Source organism: Budorcas taxicolor, chromosome 10 (assembly GCF_023091745.1).
Source record: "Budorcas taxicolor isolate Tak-1 chromosome 10, Takin1.1, whole genome shotgun sequence".
NCBI lineage: Eukaryota > Metazoa > Chordata > Mammalia > Artiodactyla > Bovidae > Budorcas > Budorcas taxicolor.
The window spans coordinates 90,705,741-90,732,683 of record NC_068919.1 but is presented as its reverse complement, the minus strand read 5'-3'; the positions used below and the strand labels follow the sequence as shown (position 1 = coordinate 90,732,683).

General features: G+C 35.9%; 1 protein-coding gene and 1 non-coding gene across 2 annotated transcripts in view; both read left to right on the top strand.

The window, feature by feature from the left end:
* GTF2A1 (general transcription factor IIA subunit 1) overlaps window positions 1-26,722 on the top strand; it is a 35,061-nt gene extending 8,339 nt beyond the window's left edge. The window contains exons 3-10 of the mRNA XM_052646976.1: window positions 3,614-3,818; window positions 5,710-5,774; window positions 6,500-6,502; window positions 11,908-11,983; window positions 13,154-13,287; window positions 15,585-15,905; window positions 18,899-18,988; window positions 26,443-26,722. Of these exons, the coding sequence (XP_052502936.1) occupies window positions 3,614-3,818; window positions 5,710-5,774; window positions 6,500-6,502; window positions 11,908-11,983; window positions 13,154-13,287; window positions 15,585-15,905; window positions 18,899-18,988; window positions 26,443-26,550 (1,002 nt within the window). The 3' untranslated portion in view covers window positions 26,551-26,722. The remainder of the gene's footprint in view (window positions 1-3,613; window positions 3,819-5,709; window positions 5,775-6,499; window positions 6,503-11,907; window positions 11,984-13,153; window positions 13,288-15,584; window positions 15,906-18,898; window positions 18,989-26,442) is intronic.
* Window positions 4,724-4,867, top strand: LOC128054903 (small nucleolar RNA SNORA79). Its single transcript, XR_008200050.1, has one exon. It is a non-coding gene; the product is annotated as a small nucleolar RNA SNORA79 (small nucleolar RNA).
* Window positions 26,723-26,943: the final 221 nt, after the last annotated feature.

The following is a 26,943-nucleotide window of genomic DNA, read 5'->3' as shown; positions in this document are numbered from 1 at the left end:
TATAAATACTTGTTGAACAGTGATCTACTGTTCTGTCTTTTGACCTTGGGGAAAGCTCTGTTCCCCAACGTCATTTCTACAGAGCCCTAAAATATATTTATTTTATGTTTTGTCCAGAAGCTAGATGTTTCTGTGAGAGTAGGAAAATCCCTCAGAATTTCTAGCCCAGCATACTGCCAAGAAGCAGTAGCTCTGATCACATTTTATAGATCAAAAAATAAGACTCAGAGGGAATAAATAGCTGATTGTTTAGTTTAGCTAGTGGTAGAGACTTGAGCCTTTTGTGTCCAGATAAGGAAGGCACCAAAGATGTGACTAGACCTGCTCTGATAGCAGCAGCACAGTTTAAAGATTAGAAATTTGGACCCAAGAGCTGGACTTGGGTGAAGCAGGCGAGGTCCTAGAGTCCAAAACTTAAACTTGATGTTTAAAGGACATTGATTCTCAGGTTCCCGTGTTCCTGACTCCATGTCTGGGAAGACTGGAGGCAGATTGCCTGGATTGTACTGTGGTTTTGCTATTAGCTAGTGATCTTGGAAAAGATGGCTAACTTCTTGTTCCTCAGGTTCTTTTTCTGTGCAAAGGAGATGATGACAATGTCTATTTCAAAGAATTTTTGTGAAAAATGAGTTGGTACACATTAAGTACTTAACAGGTGCACATTAAGCTCAGTATTAGTCTAGTAAACATGATCCTCAAATGCATATCCAAATCATTTTGGGAACAGAAAATGAATTTTCTCCATGTCTGATTTCAGAGACCTGGTGAAGATTGGTGAAGAAGGACTGCCAGAAATAATAACTATGCTGTTGGGGGCAAAAAGTACTATGAAAATGAGAAGAGAGTTCTTTATATTTTCTAAGCTAGCTGAATAAATAGCAAACAATTCAGTATTCTTGGTAGTCTTCAGGAGTATTAATACGATTATTGTTGCCACAAGAGTATTACATTATTTATAAAATATTTTGATAGATAAAATTGTTTAAAGATGAAATTGGAGAGAAACAGAAAACATTCAAATAATTTGAACTCTGTGATATTATAAGCTTAATGCTAAATATTTGTATGGTATTATTTTTCACAGTACCTAGAACAGTATCTGATACTTAGTAAATATGTATTCTCAGTGACCTGCTACTCCAACATTCTCTTACTTTGCTCCCCCCAAAAGCAGCTGGAAGTGCGTGCTTCCGTGTTTGCTTGTCATGAATAGTGGCCATCTTTGGCATATAGGAAGCTACAGGAATGTTATTTCCTGTACACTTCCTGTGGTAATATCCTGTAAATAGTTATTCTGCCTAAAATGTCAGTCACATCTTTATTGAGAAACTACCGTAAAAAACAATAGTTTATTTTCCATTATCTTCTTTGAAATTAATATTAAATTTGTTAAGTTCTTAGTCATTTTGTTAGGTCCTGAATACATAGTCTTTGTCCTGAGGGAGTTCATAGTTTTAATAGAGAAGGAAGATTTAGTGCAAAAAGTGTATCAATACAGATATCTCTAAGGTATAGAAGTAGTGATTTTTTTTTTTTTCCCAACTATGACTTTGCCTTTGCATTCTTCAGGGAATTGTGTGCCAGTCATAAAGCCGTAGTTTACACAGGTTTAGACATGAGATATGTATGCTATATTCAGGGAACTGCAGGTAGTTTGAAAAAAAGACTGCAAGTTATAGTAGTTGGAGAAGTTAGCATAATAACTGCTTGAAGGAGCTGCGTCTTTAGAATGAGAAGGATTCTCTGGGGTGCTAGTTAAAAGGCAGAGTTTTGGATATCTGCCTCAGAGAATCTCACTTGATAGTGGTACAGTCTAACATTTAAAAAGAAAAATTTGCATTTACCAAAAAAAACCCACCCTAAATTAACAATTAAAAATGCATTAATGGGTTGTAGTCTGCAGTTTTTGAAGTATTGGTTTATACTTTAAAGCAGCAGCTCTTCATTTAGTGTACATAATAACCTGGACAGGTTGTTTCAACAGATTCCTGGCTCTACCTTCAGAGTTGCTGATTTGATGGGGGTTCAGGAGGGGGCCCTTAGAATTGGTATGTCTTAACAAGTTCCCAGGTGATACTGATGCTGTTGGTCTAGGACCACTGATTTATAGTGGATAAATGGGAAGGACAAGTTTGCACTGAAATATTGAGTCTCTAAGGACAAGGATTTTTGTCATATTTGTTCACTCTGTTCTCCGTGCCACTAACAGTGTAGCATATGAGAGATACCCAGTAATTATGTGTAGGATGTATGATTTGAAGCAGGAAGCTCAGTTAGCTTATCATGAACACTTTGCAGTAATACTGATGGGAGGAAAGGACTTGAACCTGGGACCATAATAGTAGGGATAGATTGGAATAATGCTTTGGAAGGGAAATCAACACGGATAATAGGGTGTCAGGGTAGATTTGGACTCACAGATCATTGTCTTGAGAGGCTAGATGAGAAGTGGTAAACAGCACTTAGCAGATAATGTGTATTCATTAATATTTGCCTTTATCATGGAAACTTCATTGAAGTAAGGGGTCAGGATTACAGTGAGGAGACCAACTGGAGGTGTTAAAACTGAAGCTTTAAATTTAGAAAATTATGGTAAAGACTTGTATCTTAAAACATTTAATTAATAGTACTTTTTTTCAACCTTGATTTCGGCCTACAAGAAGCAAGGTTTTTAGAGTGTATCTTACACTGTATAGTGTATTTTATTCAATGTCTAAGCCTATTTTGTGTTTTGAAGCCTCACATGAGTTAGACAATATCCGAAGAGCAGATCCTAGGGGAGAAAACAAAGTATCGGGATTAAATTTGATGTGTATGTTTAAGGAATGGTTTGCAACTTTCTTGGGTAATTTTTTGTAAGTGCTCTATAGATTGAGCATTGAACCTTGTAGAGAGGAAATGTATTTGGGAGAAGGATGAAATAGTTGTAAATATTTTCTTACTTTTTTGCCCACTTTTTTTTTTCCTTCATCACAGAAACTGTCCTAGGGTTAGATGAGAAAATAGAAGTGGTTAAGCGAAAAAGGATTGTCAATCCTTGTCATAATGAAAAGAGGGAAGGGAATTTCAAGAAGTGTGGAGGTTTGAGAATACCTTTGAAACTATATTAAGAATTCTTTTCCCTTATATAGGATTGGACAGATAGAAAAGTGGATTTTTCTAACTTGAAAACTGCCTTTATAGTGTTTCTCATAGTTCAAGGAAAGATGGATTTGTGTTTTACATGTTATTTAAAAGGAAAGAAAGATTTCCATAAAATAGATAATGATTTGATATTAAAAAGGATGATTTTTGATTGCTGAAAAATTGCTTATATGAAACTGGTAAATAAGGAATTACTATACAAGGTTTGTTGAAGATATGTAAAGAAAAGAATTCTTCAGTAGCAAAATAAGTAGCAAAAAGCAGCAAAAATGAGGTTTGATGCTTTAGAGATTGGTTTTCATAGTTGTATACACTTGGGTCAGAATTAGAGATTTGCTTGCAGGTTTTGTGGTTTTATCAGTTTTGAAAATGGAAGAATTTTATAAACAGACTAATAAAGTATGTTTTATCCCCATGTCCAGATCTTCCCTGACTCTTACTTAGAAATCTTTAATGTTCTTTGCTTCAGTTATGGGAGAATAAACTAATGCAGTCTAGGGCGGTAGATGGATTTCATTCAGAAGAGCAGCAGCTTTTATTGCAAGTTCAACAGCAACATCAACCCCAGCAGCAGCAGCATCATCACCATCACCACCATCAGCAAGCTCAGCCTCAGCAGACAGTGCCTCAGCAAGCACAGGCCCAGCAGGTCCTTATTCCTGCTTCACAGCAAGGTGAGACTGGATAATCTACAGCTTGGAAGTGAAAGCTGTCCTTTTCAAAGAAGAGAAATACTCTGCGTGACTCCTTTCTGTTGGCTGAGGGGTTGTGTCTGTGTGTATCTATATATACGATGTGGGTCCTATTTGTGTAATAATGAGTAATTCACTAACAGAAGCCTAAAATGATATTTAGGTAAGTATATTAATACTTTGAGAAGGCTACACAATGGTGAATTTCCTAAAATAAGTCAAATCTGTAAGTTTATTTACTAAGAGTTTCATTATTATAGTAGAATCATCTTTATGAAACTGATTTGTTCCTTCAAAGATATTTCACTTTAGTTTTTATTACTAAACACTGGAGGATTTTTGTTACTATACTTTGGCAATCTGAAATTCAAATTCCCATTTATAAGAATTTACTAGATTAGATTTCCTTTAAGTAAAGAGTGGATATATGACATCTTATATGATTTTACATGGTTTACAGATAAGAAAAAAAAAAGTACTTATAGACTGTGTCCATAGTGCTTTTGTATTGTGCAAGTCATTTTAAAGATTTTGTTTCATTGAAGCCTCTTAAAGGCTTTGTGAAATAGCTCTTAAAAATCACAAGTGAGGAAAACCTGGGCCCTGAAAAGTCTTGGAAGCTTTATCCTCTACATGGAGTATTTTCTGTCATGATGAAACAGTTCACTTGTAAAACTTCCTGGGCATTCAGTTATGTAAATCAGAGAGGAGAATGAAGGTAAGATGAAAGCTTCATTTTAAGGTAACTCACCTGAGAGTTTATATGAGACTGAAAATTGATATTGATGCATATTAGAAATGTTTATTTTACTGTTTGTATCAAATAAGACAATATTTGATCTTATTCTGTACCTTATACTAAGTAACTTTGTCCTTTTAATTTTTTTTGATGACTGTTCCTCCTATTGCCTTCAGGTCTGGCACTAGGATTTTAGGTCATCATAAATTAAAATTTGATTTTCTTCACTCAGAGAATATTAGGATAATGGAATTATCTGTTTATTCTCTGAAATTTGCGGAATCAAACACCTAGTTCCTTTTATATCAGCATAAGTGTTATTGCCATTATTTATGGGTTGTGTTTTTTTTCAAGCTGAAGAAAGTAAGATTCTAGAAACTGTCAGATTGGGAGAAAAAGATTTTTAAAAGCTAAATTATAACTTTTTGAGTTCACTCTGAATGAGTTAATAACACATTCAACAGTAATATATTAATGATATGGTTAATGCTGAGTTGGCAAGACAGTATTAAATTTTCCAATTTAAGAATGTACAGAGGGCTTCCTTGGTGGCTCAGTGGTAAAGAATCCGCCTGCCAGTGCGGGAGCCACGGGTTCAGTCCCTAATCCGGGAAGATCCACACATGGGGCGGAGCACTGAAGCCCGTGCGCCAGCCGTGACTGTTGAGCCTCTGCCCTAGAGCCTGGGAGCCGCAGCTACTTAGGCCGCACCCCCTAGAGCCCATGCTCCCCAACAGGAAAAGCCACCACAATGAAAGCCTGCATGCTGCAGCTGGAGAGCAACCTCTGCTCACCACAGCTGGAGAAAAGTCCGCATAGCAACGAAGACCCAGCATAGCCAAAAATAAACATATATTTCTGTGTATTTTTAAAAACAATTTTATGTTTAGGAGGTATCTCATTGCTCTGTTTCCAAGGTCCCTTGTATTCTTAGGTATTTGTTAACTCAAATCTTTTAAATTGTGGTTTACAGTAGAAGGAGGGTATATCACAGCTGTTACTTACCATAGAAGTTTATAACATTCTGAGATAGCAAATGTTTGGTCAGCATGAAAAAAATTTCAGTATGGTATAGCCTTCTTATGAAATAGCCTCATCGTCCATTGTCTTTATGTGTCCTTATGTTTTTTATAGCTGCAGCACCACAAGTTATTGTTCCTGATTCTAAGCTGATACAACATATGAATGCATCAAACATGGTAAGACTCAGAACACAGTTCTTTGCTTGGCTCTATCCTAGTCCAGGTTGTGATTATGCTGGAGTATGCTGTGTATTAACATCTTGAAGTTTTTATTCAAGACTTGAGCAAAATACCTGTTTTGCTTGGTTTCCTAAGTATTAGATTTAACAGCAAATCTAAAGTTTAGCTTGATACCTAAGACAATTAGGGTTCATAAAATTACATAATTTTTTGTTGAAAATACCAAAAGGATGATGCTTTGTGGGAGCTATTTTTTGAAGATAGGTTTAGGGGACCTACCAAACATTATGCCAAGTATAGTTATGTTTCAGAAGATCTGTTAACTGAAAGAGGTTAGGAATGCTAAGAATTATAAATTTTTTTTAATGAAAATAAACTGTTTGAATAAAGATACCTAGTATCTTTAAGATCAGACATTTACAAATTCTCCTCTGATTTAACCGTAGCATCGCCTAGTAAGTTTTATTACAGTATATAAATTGCTGTTTTAAAATGCATTTTAACCAATTGAGTTTATTATACGTAGACTTGATATTTCTAAGGGATAGCCACTGAACTTCATAAGTCCTCAAATTTTCACATTTCACTCAGCACGTAAAGTGTATCCCATCGGATGTAATATAGTATAACTATAAAACTGAAAGAAACATTAAAATAAAGTTGAATTACCATAGTTCCAGCATTTCCTTATAGATGGCTTTTCTTTTGTTTAAAATACACAGACTGTTAGTGGTATCTCAGCTCTGGCACTCCATTCTTAAATTCAACCAAATCTTTTTATTAGGTAAGAATCGTTATTTTAAATAACACCTCTTAGTTTAGTGCTATCTATGAGATTTTCTTTTCTGATCCAATTTTTTTTTTTAATGAAGAAGCAATTAAAAAAAACCAGTTTCTATGATTTTGTGAATGATGAGCAGTGAACTTTGATCATTTGTGTTTTATAAGACATACAGGAAGCAATGCTTACATACCAGATAGATTGCCGGGGTCCAGCCCTGGTGGATCCAGGGAATTTGAAGCGGGGATGGAGTCAGCGTCTGGGAAAGGACTATTTAATTAGAAATATAAAGAGAGATTAGGGAAGAAAAGTATAGTAGGAAAATTGGTCGAGAAAAGAGGCTGAATAACTTGGTTTACGTGAAAAGCTAATAAAACCTCGAGACAAGAGGTTTGCACCATCTATGTAGGCCACTGGCGCCCGCTTGAATAGTGGAGGGTGCCCCGCCTTGGGCTCACTGTCGTGTGGGTCTTAGAAGCCAGGGCAAGTAAGTAGACATGGTGAGCCTCCACGCCCCAGATGGAAATTCAGCCAGAAAAGAAGGAGAAAAGACCACACAGGGGAAACCAGTCTTTCCAGTGACTGGCCCCTCCTTTATTATTCGGGAAAGCTTTCTATACTTTTGGTTGTACATAGAGATCAATGGATAATACAAAATTATGCAGCGTCAGCAGCCCTGACTCTTATCGAGACCAGGCTTTCTCTCTGCATACCTAGCTGTATACACAAGTCTTAGGTGATTTATATCATCTTCTGGCCAGGAGGCCAGTTAACATTTTACGGCCCTTTTCTGATAAGCGTCTGTCAACCAGAAAATTTACTTGCCCTTAAAAGTGTTGTTCTTCCCAAAGTCTGGTGCCACTCTCAGAAAGCACTAATTAAGGTTACATTCTTACATAGCAAGGACACAGCGATTTATAACAAAGAGGAGTACAGTGATTTATAACGAAGAGAAAGTTCACTAACTCAAAAGTCCAGTGTTGCTAACATCAAAACTACTATATTTCTTTTTCTATATCCCAATTACATTGATTAATATCCTCCAGGTACCTAAAAGATAAAGAATAGGGAGGCCTGGCAGCAGTCATTGACTCAACAGTGAAACCCATCACCAATATAATTTTTAGCTCTTTAGAAGAGGCTCTATATCTTCAAGATGTTTCAAGCTTCGTGCCTCTCGCTGTTGGGGGTCTATAAACAATCACAAGTTGTAAAAGTCTCTAACTGTCAGGCAAGTTAGAGAGCCATCAGAGGGATTTGAGCTGAAACATTCCTTTCATATGCAGGAGAACAGTTGGAGCTCTAAGTTAACTTTTTCCAGAGAAAGGTGGTCGGGGATAGCCCCCTGTAATGTCAGAAGAGTATAGTATATCAGACAGTAAACAGACAGATTTTGGTTTCGGGGTAGATGCCCAGGTAGAGGACCCCTTGAGACCTGACTCGCCTTGCCTGTCGGGTCTCTCCGCATGACCTTGTCATGGGTGGGATCTCCCGTGCTGGCTCCCGGCAACAGATAACTTCTATCTATTGATATATATCAGCCTTAACACATGTATAACTTTACAGAATTTTCCACTTCTGTATGATAGAAATTAAAATTTTTAATTCAAAAAAAATTGAGACTATTTGTACTTCTAGTTCAGGTTGCCAGAGTCAGTTATTTTGGGTAAAAATCACAAAAGTCCATTGCTGTTGATTCTAACACATAGTTTTGTTGTTTTTTAAAAAATTTCCTTTCAAGTTTCAGGCACCAAAATTTCTTTTTAACCTCCACTCTTAAAAATAAACCTCAGGTTTTCCTGGTGGTCCAGTTGTTGGGAATTTGCCTGCCAGTATAGGGCACACAGATTTGATCCCTGGTCCAGGATTTCCACGTGGCCGCGGGGCAGGTAGCCTTGTGCTCTAGAGCCCATGAGCCACAACTGCTGAAGCCCACACACCCTAGAGCCTGTGCTCTGCAGCGGGAGAAGCCACTGCAGTGAGAACCCTGCACACTGCAACTAGAGAATAGCCCCCACTCAGCAACTAGAGAAAGCCTGCGTGCAGCAATGAAGAGCTAGTGCAGCCAAAAATAAAGTTTAAAAAAAAGTTCTAACCAGAAAAGTTTCACTGTAGGATCCTTAGTATAGTTGGTACTATTGAGGCTGTTTCCTAGGGAATAACTTGTATAATTATAAAACAGAAAGTTTGGCAGAATCACTTATAGTAGGCCCATCTAATTATGAAGAATTTTTAGTGTTGTGGGAAAGAAGTTTGAATTAAAATTGTCTTTAAAAGGACTGGCAAAATAATGGCCCATCTCTGATTAGTTGTGTCTCCTTGATTCTAAAGAGCATATGTATTTAAACAGATCATAGGTCAGACTTCAATCAATAAAATGTGTTAGCATTTATATATATTTCAGCATTTTACTTGTTTTCAGTTAATGTTTGTTCCATGTGTTTCTCATGTTCTAAAATGTAATCAGTATAGGCTCTTATAAATAAAAGTTTTTTGGATTTTTATATGTTTACATTACTATTCCTGATTCAGAGATATCCATTAAAAAGTTTGATTTAAAAAAAAAATCTAATAGCTCTTTGTGCATTGGAAATGAACATATTGAAGAGTTATGTAATTTCATGAGATATGAAATACTGATAATGTATTTGGTAGAAGGCTATTTCAGGGAACTTACGAAACAGGACCTTGTATCAAACTAGTTTTGCAGGTTCTCTTTATGAAATTACTGCTCAAATGCATTATTCATGTTAGGGCCTTTTCACAAGATACAGGAACAAACTTGCAGCAGACATTAAAAAGATGGTTTGTGTATGATGTATGTGTGTATACTCAGTTGCTCAGTCATGTCTGACTATTTGTGACCCCATGGGCTGTTGCCTACCAGGCTCCTCTGTCCATGGAATGAATTCTCCAGGCATAAAAATACTGGAGTGGGTTGCCATTTCCTACTCCTGGGGATCTTCTCAACCCAGAAATGGAACCCGCATCTCTTGTGTCTCCTGCACTGGCAGGTAGATTCTTTAGCGCTGCGCCACCTGAGAAGCCCATGTATATGATACATCACAACAGATATTTATAGCAACTTGAATGTGCAGAGGTATGCAGGTGGTTATTGTGTCATGTATGCTATAAGGAGAATGGTAGGTCAGTTTGCTAGTAGAGTGAGATCTGTTAATCTTAAATTGTGAATTATAGGCACTTAACATTCCTAAATAATATTTCTCAATACTGAGTGGTTTTTGTATAATCCTTAAATTTAGATTACTTTTCATTTGCTTATATAGGCAAGATTTATTTAAATCTTTCATTTATTTAATAAAATGAAATGCAGAAGCTGCATTTTATAAAGAGAACCTGGCAAGCTGTAGCTGAATTTGGAGGATATAATGGGAATTTCAGGCTTGAGATATAAAGATTACTTAGGACTGTCAAATGGCAACAAGCATGTTTTCTTGGAAGGCTGTTTCTAGAGCCTGACTCGATATCATTAACCTACTTCAGTATAATTTTCCAAGAGTTGTTGGCTTCTTGAAGATTAGCATCTCCAAAGCAGTTAATGTTTATTTCTTGAAGTGTGTTCAAATAAAAGTGTTAGTCACTCTTTGCAACCTGTCTGACTCTTTGCAACCCCATGGACTGTAGCCCACCAGGCTTCTCTGTCCATGGGATTCTCCAGGCAAGAGTACTGGAGTGGGTGGTGAATCCCTTCCCCAGGGGATGTTCCCAAACCATAGTCTCCTGCAGTGCAGGCAGATTGGTGGGCTGTGAGCATTCTAAAGGAATTCTCCCTTGATTACCTAACCTGTGTTGTCCCTGCACTGGCCCCCAGAGGGAGTGGAGGGTGGTAAGTACTCACATAAAAGTGTTTATAAAAATGTATTCATTAGATTGTATATATGAGCTTGGTACTTAAAGAAGGTTGAAGTGTGCTTCATGCTAAGTCGCTTTGGTCATGTCCAACTCCTTGTGACCTCATGGACTATATGTAGCCCACCAGGCTCCTTTATCCGTGGGATTCTCCAGGCAAGAATACTGGGGTGTATTTCCACTCCTGCCACCAGGGGATCTTCCCAACTCAGGGATCAAACCCCTTTCTCCTGTGGCTCGTGCACTGCAGGTGGATTCTTTACCACTGAGCCACCAGAAACCCCAAAAAAGGTTGAAGGAGAGGAGGGGGGGAAACAACTGCTTTGTAGTTTTATAGTTACAGTATAGTGAGATAGATGGAAATGGGCTTCCCAGGTTTCACTAGTGGTAAAGCGCCTGCCTGCTTAGTGCAGGAGAATTAAGAGATGAGGGTTTGATCTTTGGGTCTGGAAGATCCCCTGGAAGAGGGCGTGGCAACCCCTCCCAATATTCTTGCCTGGAGAATCCCCATGGACACAGGAGCCTGGTGGGTTACAGAGTTGCAAAGAGGTTGGACATGACTCTAGTGACAGCATGCATGCGTTTACATAGAAATACTTAGAGCTCAGGATTTTTCTTTTTTTTTTTAACAAAAAGGAAAAACAGTAAAAATGTATAATTCTTTTGGCGGAAAAGGGAGAAATCTCTTGAAGCAGTAAATCAAGAATTTATCCTGGATTTAAAACATTCAGAGTATGTAATTCCATGTATATTTTGTAGCTTAAAGTCAGAAAGTAACTGCATTTTAAAATGCCGAAATTACTTTTTGTGACTCAAGATTTTTAAGGTATTTTTTTATATTACTAAAACTGTTAGTAATATATGTTTCACCTTGATAATGCCAGTGTTGTCACCTTATGCCATAGGTATATCTTCATTTCAGAAATCTTCGTATTCTTAATTTATACCATAGTTAACAGCTCTCTATAAAGAAAATCTTTTATCAGAAGATTGCAATCCTTAGAGATGCCAGCTAAGAATTGCAATCTTCTGATAAAGGATTTTCTTTAGAGACTTGTTAATTATGGTATAAATTAAGAATATTAGGATTTCTGAAATGAAGATATACTTATGCTACTAGTACATTAATTGGCAATAAGAAATTGGGGGTAAGGAAATAGAGTAAGAAAGAAATAATGGAATGGATATTTTTTTTATTGTACAGCATTGTTAGTGTGGGTTAGAGTTCCTTAGCGTACATTCTCTAGGAGCAGAGAACCTCCTAATTATATTATTCTGCATAATTGCTTGAAATAATTAGGTAAGATATTTAGGCTCTTTGGTCTTTATTATACCATTTTATTAATTGGGAGGTAGTCTTACTGCCAGAACTTTTCATTTTAATATATTCTAAATGAAACTTTAAATACGGTTAATATATGCCAGAGGTAAACTGAGGTGCTGTTATGCACATACATATTTCGATTGTTTTCTTTTCAGAGTGCTGCTGCTACAGCTGCAACCTTGGCACTCCCTGCTGGTGTGACTCCTGTTCAACAGATATTAACAAATTCAGGTGAATAGAAATAACTGAACTGTTACTTACTCAACTCAGAATATGGTACCATCTAGTCTTAGTTTTGTCTTCCTTGAAAGACAGAAAATTGTAATACTTCTTTTACCATTTGGCTTATGTTGTTAAAATAAGATGATTTGAGGACTGTAGCATATTAAACCATAGTCACTGCTGAGGATGTAGTAAAGAAGATGAGAATTGCACTCGAACTTTTGATCCATGAATGAAATCCTGTTTCTTCAATAAAGTATGATTATCTAGAATGCTTATTTCACTTGGTCTTTTTTCTAAATGCATTTAACCTGTGAAATAATTAAAGTTTTACTTAAATTTAATTTAAAACCTGTCAAATTAAGCTTAATTTGTTTGAACTAGTTTGTGGCATTAAACTAAATCCTATAGTACCTTACTATAAAATAGCAAAATTTATTGCATTCTAATAGTATCTCTCTATAGGCTGGCAAAATTTACTTCTGATAATAATGTTTGAAGAATTTATTTACCTGAATTTTAAGTATTTTCTTTGTAATCTTAATTATGCAATTTCTTGTTATTTTGTTAATTTCTTAATTTTTGAAGAAGAAACTTAGGAGCTTATCTTGCTGCATATTTTAATGAAATATAATTGCTTGCTACTTAATTCAAGATTGTGAATTATGTAAAACAATATTTTAGAGGGATTTTGCATAAGCCAATCATACAGTGTTTTATGGCATTGATAATTGGTTCAGCAAACTCGTTTTTTCATGTTGAAACTAAGTTAATGCAATGCTTTGGTTCAAGATATTAATGTTTTATTATACTTTTGTTTCTTTAAAGCTTTAAAAATGAACAGCCCCTGAAATGTTTGGGCTTCATTGTTCTTTCATGACTTGTCAATAAAGATAATTTATGCTTTTAATCAATTCATAACCTATTAAAACTTTGTTGGAAAACAGCATTATCAGAAAAACAAAGTATTTTAAGCAATGTATTTCAGCATATCTGGAAGTCACAGAAGGTGAGGATTATAGTTTACTGTGTATAGATGACAGCCCTGAATAATATTGTTAATTTTCTTACTCAGTAATTTCTGACATTCACTATGGGCTGTCATTCACTATAAATTTGTTTTATTTTGAGGTGGTCACTGCTGAAGTGGTAACTTGGAATGCATACTTTTTGCTTTAGGCCAGCTTCTACAAGTGGTCAGAGCAGCCAATGGTGCCCAGTATATCTTTCAGCCTCAGCAGTCAGTGGTTCTGCAGCAACAGGTTATACCACAAATGCAGCCTGGTGGAGTACAAGCTCCTGTTATACAGCAGGTAAACGTCTTTTAAGTTCTGACCACCATGGGGTTCTTTTGTCTTCTGGGTGCTTCCCATTCCTTTTTCCACAGCTGTATCTATACATACTCTTAGAGTCTTCTCCAATACTACACAACCTGTCATTCTGAATTTCTCCTGTACACGTCACAGCTTAAGTTAGATTCAGTGTGTTTGACTGAATTGTTATCGCTACTAATGCCTTCTCCTCTCCCCCCACCCCACCTTCCTTTTTATATGTGGCACCACTCTCCATCCAGCCTCCTAAGCTAGTTCCTCAGGATTCATTCAACACACATTTATTGAGTGGCTACGTGTCAGGGTCTTTGCAAGAGACTAAAGACTTGGGAGCTTAGGAGTGAGCAAAGCAGGAACTCGTCTAGTTTCATGGCGCTTCTGTATTATCTGGAAAGGGGTACATGGACTCCTTTCTTTTGCTTACCTCTAGTATCTAAGGTACCATGAAGTTCTACCAATTCTTAATAGTTCTTTTTTTCAGACTTCAGTTTAAACATGTTTTCAGTCCTTTGATATATTTGAAGCTAGTTTCGTTTTCCCATACTCCCTTTTCATTTTAGTTGATGTTTTCGTAATTTCTCACTTAAAATACTGTGTTATCCTCTTGATTTCCCTGCCTCCAGTCTTATGCCCTCTTAAGTTGACTGCCATTCTATTTATAGTCATTGTTCTAAAAATCTTTAAATCTTTTTTGCTTATTGGAAAATGTGAAATTTCTCAGTATGGGTTGTAAGGTCTTTTTTTGTGATCTTGATTTTTTTTTTAATCTTTCCATGTTTATTTTTTGCCATGCTTCCAGTTGTTTTAGCTGTTATTTATATCAACGTTGACAAATACTTGCATCTGCTTGTCTGCCAAGTGTTAAACACTTGTGTGAGGACAAAGATGAAAGAGAAACAATTATTTTCTTGAGGATCTTGTGTACTGTGAAAAAGAGGCAGAGACAAAAACACATGATGTTTATATGATAATATGATGAGGGAGGTTAGGTCAGAGGAGTTGCATTAATCCAACCTGTTCACAGCTTACCCAGTTGTGCTCTGCTGGTTCTTCTGGGTTTCTCTTGATGCCAATCTGTTTAGAATGCCACCTTTGGCCTTCCTTCTAGCAGTTCTCCCCAATTTTCCCCTGGCAAACAGAAAGCCTGGCTAATCTCCCAAAACACAAATACTAGAAACTATTACCTACTAGAGAAACGTCCTTGACCAGGTCTTGTCCCCCATAGCTGAGTTTAGTACTCTATCCTGTTCTCTCATATGCTATATCGTACGTCTCTTACACCTTCTGTCTTTTTGAGTTGTTACTGCTTTGTCTATTGCACTATTAATCTGTAAACTTCTGAAGAGAAATACTATCTTGTTATTTTTGCTTTCCTTGAACCTGGAGACAAGGAGTTGCCATTTAGTTCTTTTAATTTATAACTGGGTATGCTCTGCTTTTTACTTAGTAACTATAATTATAAATATGTCGATATAACAGATATAATTAATGTTTATTAATATGTTCTTTTTGAGCTGCGATTTACTTCAGAACCCTAGAATGCAGAAGCTGGAAGGAACTTTAGAAGTCATCTGACCTGGTGGTTCGCAACTTTGGTTATATGATTAGAATTTTCTGGGAAGCTTTAAATAAAATGAATAGATATCATCTCATATCAGTTAAATCAGAATATTAGAAGTAGAGACTTAGGTATCAATATTTTTAAGTTACAGGTTGTTATAATTTGTAGCAGGGTTGAGAACCATTGACCTTAAACAGTGAAGTGAGGTTAAATGACTTGCCTCTGCTACATCTTCATCTGTGATCTTAGAACTGGAACCCAAGGCTTCAGTTTCCAGATCAGTGTTCTTCATAGAGTGAAAGTGTAGCATAGTACTAAGAGCAGAACCAGAAAGCCTTGGTTCATGTTTTGTCTCCTAGTGACTTGATTGTGAGCTTTGCAGGTTACTAAATCTCCATACCTCAAGCAAATTAATAACATATAACTTTTGGTCTGGAATCTGAAATATAGATAATAGCAAGTACTTGATAAATGTAGCAATTGTAATTTTTAAAAATCTGTTCTTCTTTAGAAATTTGAATGGTAAAATGAAAATTTAGTGGATCCGTACACTCACTAAACATTCCTCTTGTGCTTTGGTAGTTTTTACCTTTATGTGAGATATGGCCATCTGAGGGTGATTCTTTCCCATTGGGGCCTGTTTCTGTGTATTAAATGATAAATATGAGCGATTTGATCCTCAAACTAGTTCTAATGTATAGTTTTTCTTTTGTCTTAGGTCTTGGCCCCTCTTCCTGGAGGGATTTCACCACAAACAGGTGTCATCATCCAGCCTCAGCAAATCTTATTTACAGGAAATAAGACTCAAGTTATACCTACAACAGTGGCAGCACCTACACCAGCACAAGCGCAGATAACTGCCACTGGCCAGCAGCAGCCACAGGCCCAGCCTGCTCAACAGCAGGCTCCGTTGGTGTTGCAAGTTGATGGAACTGGGGATACGTCATCTGAAGAAGATGAAGATGAAGAAGAAGACTACGATGATGATGAGGAGGAAGACAAAGAGAAAGATGGAGCTGAAGATGGGCAAGTAGAAGAGGTAAGTTTTTAGTAAAAGACTTGAAATGAGGACCTGCTCAGTTGTTTCTTCTTCACTTGGTGCCAAATTGATGAATTCTGTGTTTTTAGAGGCTGTTAGGGTACTATACAATGTAAGATTTTAAATAATTTAAAAATCACTATACAGTGTAATATTTTAAATAAAGTTAAACTATTAATATTTTTAGATTGTTCTGGATGTATTTATAAAATATTTCTGTAGCTGGTAACAAAAAGCAAACATACACCAAATTAGGTTTTACTTATAAATGTGATGAAAGTGCAAGTAATTCTGATTCTCTGACTTAATACATTCATCATGATGTGGCTTAAGGGTAAGACATTGGTAGAACCAGATAGATGTGGTTCATCTTTTCCTTCAGTAATTTAAAACAGCATTTGGGAAGAGAAGACACTTCAGAGTTACAATGTTCGATATTCCATACCAGTTCCTTAGATGACCTCATCTGCTCTTACTGTCTGTCTGCAGTTTCACACACCATTTTTTCTTACTCATCTTTTGTTGTGTATTTCTAGAAGTATGTAAATACATCTTTGTTTTCCCCAGTGTTCCAGCTTAGGTACTTATAGTCAAGATGGTGTTGGTCTTAACCACAATTTTCACTGTTATTGCCTTCTGCAACAACCTAAGATGTTTCTGGTTTATCTTCTTTCTTCTTTTAAATTATCTAAGTAATGTTTTTTAAAGAATACTATTTTATTAAATATTGAATAGATAAAAAGTATTTTATGGTGTAAACAACCCAGTGTCTGCATCTAGTTAAAAAAAAAAAAAAATCCCCTTACCAAACATAAAGTCCCCTGAGTGCCCCTCCCTAATCCTCATCGTCTTCCTTCTACCATCCAAGTATCCTTGCTCATGATTTGTGTGTTCGTCACTACCTTGCCTTTATATTTTACCACAAGTATTTATATTCCTAAGGAGCATATTGTTAAGTTTTTCATGCCTGTTTAGAAGTGGAATAATTGTGTATTCTTCTGCAAGTTGATTTTTTTCCCAAGATGGTGTTCTTGAGGTTCATCTAAGTCGTTGCATATACCTATAATTATTTTTACTGTTAAATGTTACAAGTTTATCCATTTTTGTGATACATTGGGCATTAGGGTTGTTTTCACTTGTCAACTGTACAATTATAAAATATCTGGAATATGTCTTCTAGGGACACATTCAAGTGCTATACCTAAAGATTGAATTGCTGAATCATAAGGCATGCATATCTTCAAGTTACAATAAAATGCCACAGTGTTGTACTAATTACACTTCTGGCATTCAGTATATAATGATGCATGGGTCTGTGTATGTCTTCACCAATACTTGACATTGTCAGGCTTCTTAATTTTTTTTTTGCCAATTTGGTAGGCAGAAAATTTTTCATTTTGATTTTAATTTCTATTTCCTTGATTAATGATGAGCAGCAAAAGGCTTCTGCTACACCACTTTTTTTTCAATTTTCTTTTTCGTTATAAACATCATAGCAAATTTTAAAAAGCTCTTTGAAAAGAGAAACATATAGTTGTTGATTTCCCGAGTGTACTGAACGCCTACCTAATCCTTCCCTGTACACAGTGGGATGATCAAAAGAAATAGGATTTTCAGGTGGGGGTGCCGGCGGGCATGCTCATCTTTATTTACTGGGTAGCCTCTTGACTCTTTCATGTGTTCTTTGTAGGCAATCAAATCAAATGTGAAAAAATAGCAGTTTTTCTTGCCTACTTGGCTAAGTTCTATAATAGTGGATAGAAATGGTGATGGTGGTGATAATTGCACATACTAAGTGCAAATTGAACACCTTCAAATGGTTAAAAATGGTGAAATTTACCTCAGTAAACTTTTTTACATTTATGTTGGTGATAACTATTTTGAATTACAGAATATATACATATACATGTGTGTAAATAGGTACAGGCCTAGAGACTTAAAATCTTTTCTTTTTTTTTAATTGGACTATAGTTGCTTTACAATGTTTTGTTAGTTTCTCCTATACAACAAAGTGAATCAGCTATATATATACACATATCACCTCTTTTTTTTATTTCCTTCCCATTTGGGTTACCATAGATCATTGAGTCCTATGTTATATAGTAGGTTGTCATTAGTTATCTGTATTATACATAAGAGTGTATATATGCCAATCCCAATCTGTCCCACCCCTTTGGATCCATACACTTGTTCTCTATGTCTGTGTCTCTGTTTCTGCTTCGCAGGTAAGGTCATCTGTACCATTTCATATACAGTATTTGTTTTGATTATTTTTCTTTCCATTTTTATTTTGCCCTAGCTTCTTTTTCTTCATTAATTAGAAATTAGAGTTGTATGTTTTATTGTCTGTCACAACTGAGGTCAAGGTTAACTTGACTGGTCATTTTATGCTCTAGCTAGATCTTGGCATTTAATTCTCTTCATTACTGACATCAAGATCCCCCCCTTCTTTTAAAATGTGGTTGCCTTAGTTATGCTTTAAGCCTCCACCAGTAGACATACTAATTTTTATTCCTAGTCTTTAATGTCAAGACTAGCTAGGCTGCCACCCTTTTTTATATCCTTGTTTTCCTCTTCCAACTCCACCAGTGTTTTCTTTTTTACACAGCTGCTTCTGGTGGTACACAATACCATTATCTCATTAAATCTTCATATTTTCCTAGGTCCGTTTCTAGACAAATAGTTACTGGAAAGAGTTATCTTCTTACGCTATCCTGAATAAAGGAAGTAAAGTAACATCTTTTCAGTCATATAAATTATATAGCTTAATTATTTTAATTACTATATTTAATTTCTTACTGGAATTTCAGTGACACTGGCAGAATCTTAATGCAGCCAGTTAACAACATGTTCATGGTATATGTGGATCTGTCTGGCCCTTGGTTCTCAAAGAACTTCAAGATCACTGTGTTTGTTTTCAGTGAATATTAGAAGGACCTTTTTTTAGTAATACATGAAATATAAATAAGTGAACTCTCTTTTTTCATTTTTAGGAACCCCTCAATAGTGAAGATGATGTGAGTGATGAGGAAGGTCAGGAACTCTTTGATACAGAAAATGTTGTTGTGTGCCAGTATGATAAGGTAAGGATTTAATCAGTTCTTTACTGTCTGAGCACCAGGGAAGCCAGTCATCAGGTTACTAATATTTTTGCTCTTGTAATTTCTTCCTTAAACCATCCTGTCTGCAGTGTTTAAGCATTTGGTTAGCTGATTGGTGCCTCTTAGAAACTTTAGTATAAACTGTGTGACTGAAAGCAATGTTATACTTTAGTAGATTATTTTAATGGAGTGAGAAATTAATTTGTATAACTTTATAGTTGAAAAATAAGTTATGAATGAAATCACAAAAAGTATGTTTTCCATTTAGACTGTGTCTCCCAACTTGTTAACAAAAAAGCCACTTTATGGTTGTCTTTTAACATGAATATTAACTAAGTGGGATAACCCTGTTTTCCTTCTGACCTCAACTACCTCAAAACTTAAAAGGCTTTAATTGAACCTTTCTATAACCTTTTGAATGAGGGTAATAAACAAGACTGGTAACTAACAAAAGATACGTTTTTACTGAAAATTATTTTAAAGTATTTAACTTTGCTGTATGCAGTCCATGGGGTTGCAGAGTCATATACAATGTAGGGACTGAACAACAAAATTTTGTTAGCAATAAAAAAATTTTAAACTAGGTTCTGTGAGAATTAGCTATTGACTCCTTGATTTCTTAATTCTTAAAAAGGATGTTACTTCTCAAGTATTTTTGTTATAATTTTGGCATTGTCGAGATTTTTTTATTTATTGAAACATTTAATTCAGAATAAAATTTGTTTTCTGGCTATAGCCATTAAATTTATAATCCACAGATTATGCTTCATCTTTATAGTTTAATTTCAACAGAGATCTTTACCAAGTGTTGAAAACTACGACAGACATAGCTGGGTTTTATTTATAAGCACTTCTCATTTCACTAAACATATATTTATTAAGTGCCTAATTGTGTCAAGTACTGGAAGTGAAAGTGAAAGTTGCTTAGTCGTGTCCGACTCTTTGCGACCCCATGGACTGTCCATGAAATACTCCAGGCCAGAATACTAGAGTGGGTAGCCTTTCCTTTTTCTAGGGAATCTTTCCAACTCAGGGATCGATCTGTACTCATATTATGCAAAATTTGTGCTCTTTACGCCCTCTTTTACAAATGATGAAAGTCTTAAATTTGTGTTGCTTTTATAAAATGAATATTATAGATAGCCATGTTTATTGCAAACATCTGTAGGAAAAATGTTTAAAAAATGAATCTTATCATTTCCTAATGTAAAGGTAAAATTAAGCCAGTTAAATACCGGTGAAATTATAGAATTAGGTTAGTGAGGTCATTGATTCAGAGTATCAGGGCATCCACTTTTGTACCTTATGACTAGTAAGTTAAGCACTCATAATACCCTATACCAAGCACATGATAATACAAGTAATTTCTTGTTACATGCATATGGAGGAAAAGTATTGAAGTTGAAACAACAGGAGATACCAGTAATAATTTATTGTTAGGAAGACTCAAGGGAACCTGTTGGCAACCAAATTATCCAGAATGCAATATCATGATAGCAGGATGTCAGATACCTAAGAAAGGACCTTTACCTTAGCTTGACTGAGGAATATGCTTCTAAGTATTTTCATATTATAAGAGACTAGTATTGTCCTTTGTACACTTAATATTTTTAACGTTAGAATTGTTTTGTTTTACTCATGGAAGTAAAGAAAGGAAGTAAAGGAAGTAAGAAATTTAAAAGTTAACTTTTAAGTAGTGTGTTGTATGTATGATAAACAGTTTTAAAGTTTACAGAGATCTAATTTTTATAATCAAATGAGTTTTGGAGATTGGAGGGTTGATTCTTGATGTTTTAGCCAACAGTGAAAGAGTGGTGGTGTTCTAAAATGGGCTTGGGTGTAGTTTGAGGCAACTTGAAATTTAGGAGTTTATTTTTGAAGCCTAAATTTCAACAGTGAGTCAGTTTTAGCAGCAGTCATACAAAGAATTGATTGTGTGCAAGTCAGATGAGAGCTTTAAATCTAATAATGAGGCAGAGTTCTCACATAGTATGGATAGGTAAGGACTGATGGCATTAGGTGTTGAGGCATCGGCCTTGTTTGTAGATAGTGTTACTTAATATTTTTGTCATGAGGAAAGTTCAGAGGCCTTTTTCCTTGCACTCGGGATACTCCTTTATGCAGGACTTAATGTAAGGCCAGTAAATGAATTGTTTTTCAAGTTATATTTTGTGATTTTATTCAAGTAAAAATATTTACTACTTACTACTCAATATGACTTCAGTACTTAGTATATAGAATATTACTTGATGCATGTGATACTTCCTACATTTTCTTTCTGCAAGTTGTCTTTCAGCAAACTGCAGTTTCTTCACTTGTCTGTGGAATTCTTTTTTCCTGGCTACTACTCATTGCTTGCTTATTTAATTCCATATCTTTCAGCTTATAGTTACTTGTTTCGTACTAGAAATAAATTTATATATCCATTTTTAGGATAATTAATACTTTTTCTATAGAAAGTCAAAGAGAAAAGGAGACAAAGATCTTTTTATTCAAAAATACTTAATAGTGTCTGTGATGTTCCAGGGCACTCACTGTTCTAGGAGCTTGAGATAAGCCAGTGAACAAAACAAAACAGTCCCTGCCATTTGGAAGCTTACTCTAGTTGAGGGAGACAAAGGCTAAAACATAACAAAATGATAAAACAAATTACAGTTACCTTAATACAACACTGGGGCTAATTGCATGTAACTTAGAGGCAGCCCTCTGTGTCTGTGGTTCGTCTGTATACGGATAGTCATCCAACCACAGTCCACTTAATTCTGTAGTATTTACTATTGAAAATAACCTGTGTATAAGTTGATCTGTGCATTTCCAAACCCATACTGTTAAAGGTTCAACTGTAATTAATATGCTCTGTTGCTGCTGCTGCTAAGTTGCTGCTGCTGCTAAGTCGCTTTAGTCATGTCCAACTCTGTGCAACCCCATAGCGGGCAGCCTACCAGGCTCCTCTGTCCATGGGAGTTTCTAGGCAAGAGTACTGGAGTGGGGTGCCATTGCTTTCTCCAAATACGCTATGTTAGAAGTTGATAATTAGTGTGGGTAATTATAGAGTGGGAAAGGAAACAGGATCAAAGGCTTGATGAAAGTTAGACTTGTCGTTATTTGGTGGCATAACCTGCCTACTTTGTGTGAGAAGCAGCAAGGAGGCCACTGTAGCTGGGCTTGGGGGAGCAGTATAGCAGGAGATTAAGTCAGGTAAGTGGGGGCAGGCGGTGTGGTGTAGGACTTTGTGAGGATATGGGCTCTCACTGTGAGTGAGAAGCTCTTGGAAGGTTTCAAATATACAAAAGTGGTATCGCTTACATTTTAATCTTAAAAAACATTGCTTTGTTGAGAACAGAATATAGAAGAAACAAAGGTTGAAATGAGATTAATAGAGGGACATCATAGTAATCCACATGAGTGAAATGATTAAGGCTAGGATGATAGCATTGGAAGTGATGAGAAGCAGCTGGATCTTGGATGTTTTGAAGGAAGAGTCAGCAGTTTTCCTGACTCTTGTGTATGTGGTAGAAAATAAAAAAGGGAATCAAGAATGACTCCAGGATTTTTTTTTTTTTTTTTTTTTAATGAGGAACTAGTCAAAAGAATGAAGATACCATCAACTGAGATGGGAAAAGCTGCAGATGGAGCAAATTTAGGAGAGGAGAGTGGCTGGTTTGGGACATGTTAGTTTTGTATCCGTTAGATGTTCAAATCATTCATCCTAAGGTGTTAAGTGTAATAATCTAAATAGTGTAAATAGACCAGAGCTATAAGACCACTTGGGCTTCTCTGGTGACTCAGTGGTAAAGAATCTACCTGCCAGTGCAAGAGACATAAGAAACGTGGGTTCGATTCCTGGGTCAGGAAGATCCCGTGGAAAAGGAAATGGCAACCCACTCCAGTACTCTTGCCTGGAAAATCCCATGAACAAAGGAACCTGACAGGCTTCAGTCTAGGGGAAGTCACAAAAGAGTCAGCTATGACTTAGTGACTAAACAACAACAAAATAAGACCACTTAATGTAAGAGGCCCTCTTCTGAATACTGTGTTACTTTATTGTACTCTATTTTGCTTTAATAAATGAGAAAAGATAGATATATGGTAAATTTATATATAGCTTGTTAGTGGTCTTAAGGAAGGGCATGAGAGTGGTTTTCAAATATATGAAGTATTCATTATTTTTTAGATTACCTTCCAAAAGGCAAAACTAGGATCAATAAGCTTGGGGCAAGCAGGTTTTAGTAAGAGGTAAAGTATGAAAGGCTTGCAAGGGGGCTGTCCCAGGAAGGGATAACTGAATTTGCAATTCTTCACCTTCCACTTTTAATCACACTCAAGCAGACACTAAACAGTGATTTGCTAAGAATACGTGTGGAGACTGTTTGCATGGGGATGATAGACCATGGAGTTTTAGCAGTGGGAAAAGAAAATGCCTGTACGTAGTGAGAATTTCTGCATTATTATGGAAAACAGCCTGATAAATAGAAAGTGCTTGAAGAATCATCTTTGTCACTTAATTGTGATTTGTCATTGATTATCTCATTGAACTTCTCCAGGCTGTAATTTTCTCCTTTGAAAATGAAAGCCTGAAATGGGAGCAATGCTTATGATTGAAGGTAAGGGAGAGAGTGAAGACCTGGAAATCAGTTAAAAAGTATTTTAATAAGTCGTATGACAAGAGGCTATTGATGTTGTAACTAGAAGCTTATTGGTGGCCTTTTAGAAAACAGTTGCCAGGTGTCCTGAAGACAAGTAAAGTAGAATTAGAGATAAAATAATAATTAGAGAAATACTAATACTAGTTTGAATTCTAATCCTGGGGGGTCACAGTATTTTAAAAGTCAGCAATATGTAAGTTGTTAGTGTATGTGAGGAGGAAAAGAGTAGTTGTAAGCATGATACCAATAATGAAAAAATGTCCTGGTGGTCAGTAGATAGGGAGAATGAAGAAAAGCCTATGGTTAATTAAATTGTATAGACATAAAAGGAGTTACAGAGAAAAGGCAAAAAATAAAAAGTGTTCTAGAAGCATCAGGGAGAACAAAGGGTATTCATGTTTTAAATATTTGCCTGTAAAGAATTGTATAGGAAATGACACGTATATGCAGACCTGGTAGAGATTAAAATAATTTGCAGAGAAACATTATTAACTACTTTAATGAACCCAAATACTAAGAGCTATAAAATAAATATTATTATAGATTTTTGAAAAATTCACCTAATTGTTTTTTGTTTGAGAGAGAGATTGTGTCAAACTGTTAAAATGCAATTTAACCACAGTTGTATGAAAATAGAAATCAGATGGAGATTAAACAGTATGCTACTGAAAATACCTTGAGACAAATGAAAATGGAAATACACCATACTAAACATGCCGAATACAGCAAAAGCAGTTCTAGGAAGGAAGTACGTAGAAATGCCTACATCAAGAAATAAGGAAAAAATCTCAAATAAACAATCTAACTTTACACGTAAAGGAACAGGAAAAAGCCCAAAGTTAATGGAAGGCTGGAAATAACAAAGATCAGAGGGACTAAATGGAGACTAAAAAGATAATAGAAAAAAAGATCAATGAAACTAAGAGCCGATTATTGGAAGAGAGAAACAAATTTGACAAACCTTTAGTGAGACTCAAAAAGAGAAAAGAGAGGATTCAAATAAAATCAAATGAAAGAGATGTTAACAACTGATAATAGAAATACAAAGGAACATGAGAGACTGCTGTGAATAATTATACTTTAACAAATAGGACCATATAGAAGAAGTGGATAAATTCCTAGAAACATAAAACCTTCCAAGACGGAATCATGAAGAAATTAAAAATCTGAACATAGTGATTACTAGTAAGGAGACTGAATCAATAATCAAAAACTTCCCAGTAAACAAAAGTCTGGGACCAGATGGTTTCACTGGTACATTCTACCAAACATTTAAGAAGAATTAATACCAGTCCTTCTCAAATGGTTCAAAAAAATAGAAGACGACAAAACATTTTTAAACTCATTTTACAAGACCAACATTAGTTACCTTGATACCAAAACCAGGGTGCCACAAGAAAAGAAAATTATAGGCTGGTATCATCCTGATGAGCATAGATGCAGAAGTGCTGAACAAAATATTAGCAAACGAAATTCAGTAATTTATTTTAAAAGATCATATACCATGATCAAGTGGGGTTTATTCCAGGGATTCAAGGAAGGCTCGCCATCTTCAAATCAGTGTGATATACCATATTGACAACATGAAGGACAAAAATCATGGGATGGTCTCAGTAGATGCTGAAAAAGCATTTGACAAAATGTAACATAAAAAAAATCTCAAAATTGTTATGGAGGTAATGTACCTCAACTTGATAAAGGTCCTATATGACAAACCCACAGGTAACATACTCTGAAAAGCTCAGAGCTTTTCTTTTAAGATTAGAAATGAGACAGTCATGTTCACTCGTACCGTTTTTATTCAGCACGGTATGGATAGTCCTAGTCAGAGCAGTTAGGCAAGAAAAGGAAGTAAAACACAAATGAAGAAAGGAAGGAGTAACACTCATTATTTGCAGGTAATTTGATATTACAGAGAAAATGCTGAGGACTCCACCAACAAACTGTCTGAACTATAAAAGAATTCAGTACAGTGCAGGATACAGAAATCTGTTGGGTTTCTATGCACTAATAATGAACTATCAGAAAGAAAAAATAAGAAAACAGTCCCATTAACAACTGCAGCAGAAAGAAAATCTAAACAAAAAACCCTGAATTTATATATACAGAGAACAGATTGCCAGAGACCGGGTTTGGAGGGTAGGTGAAATGAGTGAAGGTGGTCAAAGACACAAACTTCAAGTTATAAGTATTCACAGATATAATGTACAGCATGAGGACTACATTTGATGGCACTGTGTGCTGCTAAGTCACTTCAGTCGTGTCCGACTCTGTGTGACCCTGTAGACGGCAGCCCACCAGGCTCCCCCGTCCCTGGGATTCTCCAGGCAAGAACACTGGAGTGGGTTGCCATTTTCTTCAGTACATGAAAGTAAAAAGTGAAAGGGAAGTGTCCAACCCTTAGCATGGACTGCAGCCTACCAGGCTCCTCCATCCATGGGATTTTCTAGGCAAGAGTACTGGAGTCGGGTGCCATTGCCTTCTCTAGATGACACTGTGTATTTGAAAGTTAACAAAGAGCTTAAATGTTCTCATCACAGGAAAAAAAAAATTTGTAACTATTCATGGTGATGGATATTAACAGGCTTACTGTGGAGATCATTTTGCAGTATACACAGAGATCTAGTCATTACTTTGTACATCAGAAACTGCTATGTTACTTGTCAATTATATCTTGAAAAAGAAAACAGTTTGCAATTGCAATAATATACATGTTTGGTGTGTGGATGGGTTTTGTTGTTTGTTTCCTCTTTTTATTTTATCTCATGCATTTTTTACTTATTTATTTAGATACACAGAAGTAAAAACAAATGGAAATTTCATCTCAAGGATGGCATTATGAATCTTAATGGAAGAGATTATATATTTTCCAAAGCCATTGGAGATGCAGAATGGTGAAAAGAGTTGGTTCTTTTTCTTTTATAAATAAAACAAAAGAAACTTAAAAAAAAATTTAAAGTGGACAGTTTGAAACTTGGGACATATACCAACCAAAACTTAACTTCTGCATGTCAGAAAAGTGCAGTAGAAACAGAGCTACTGGAACAAAGAGACCTTGACAACACAGACACTACTTCTAACTGGCAAGCCATGGAACTGTAGCACCTGGGGTTGTTGGGGTGGGGAGGGTGGGGATTTGTGTAAGAAAACCAGAATTGTCGATTTTAAATACAGGTACCTGCCACTGGTGATTAGCATGTAAAGCTTTGTTTATATTCCTTCCTCCAACTTGAGTTCAGCCAGAAGATACTTGTTGGAATGAACTGAAGAAACTTCCCTTTTGATAGATTG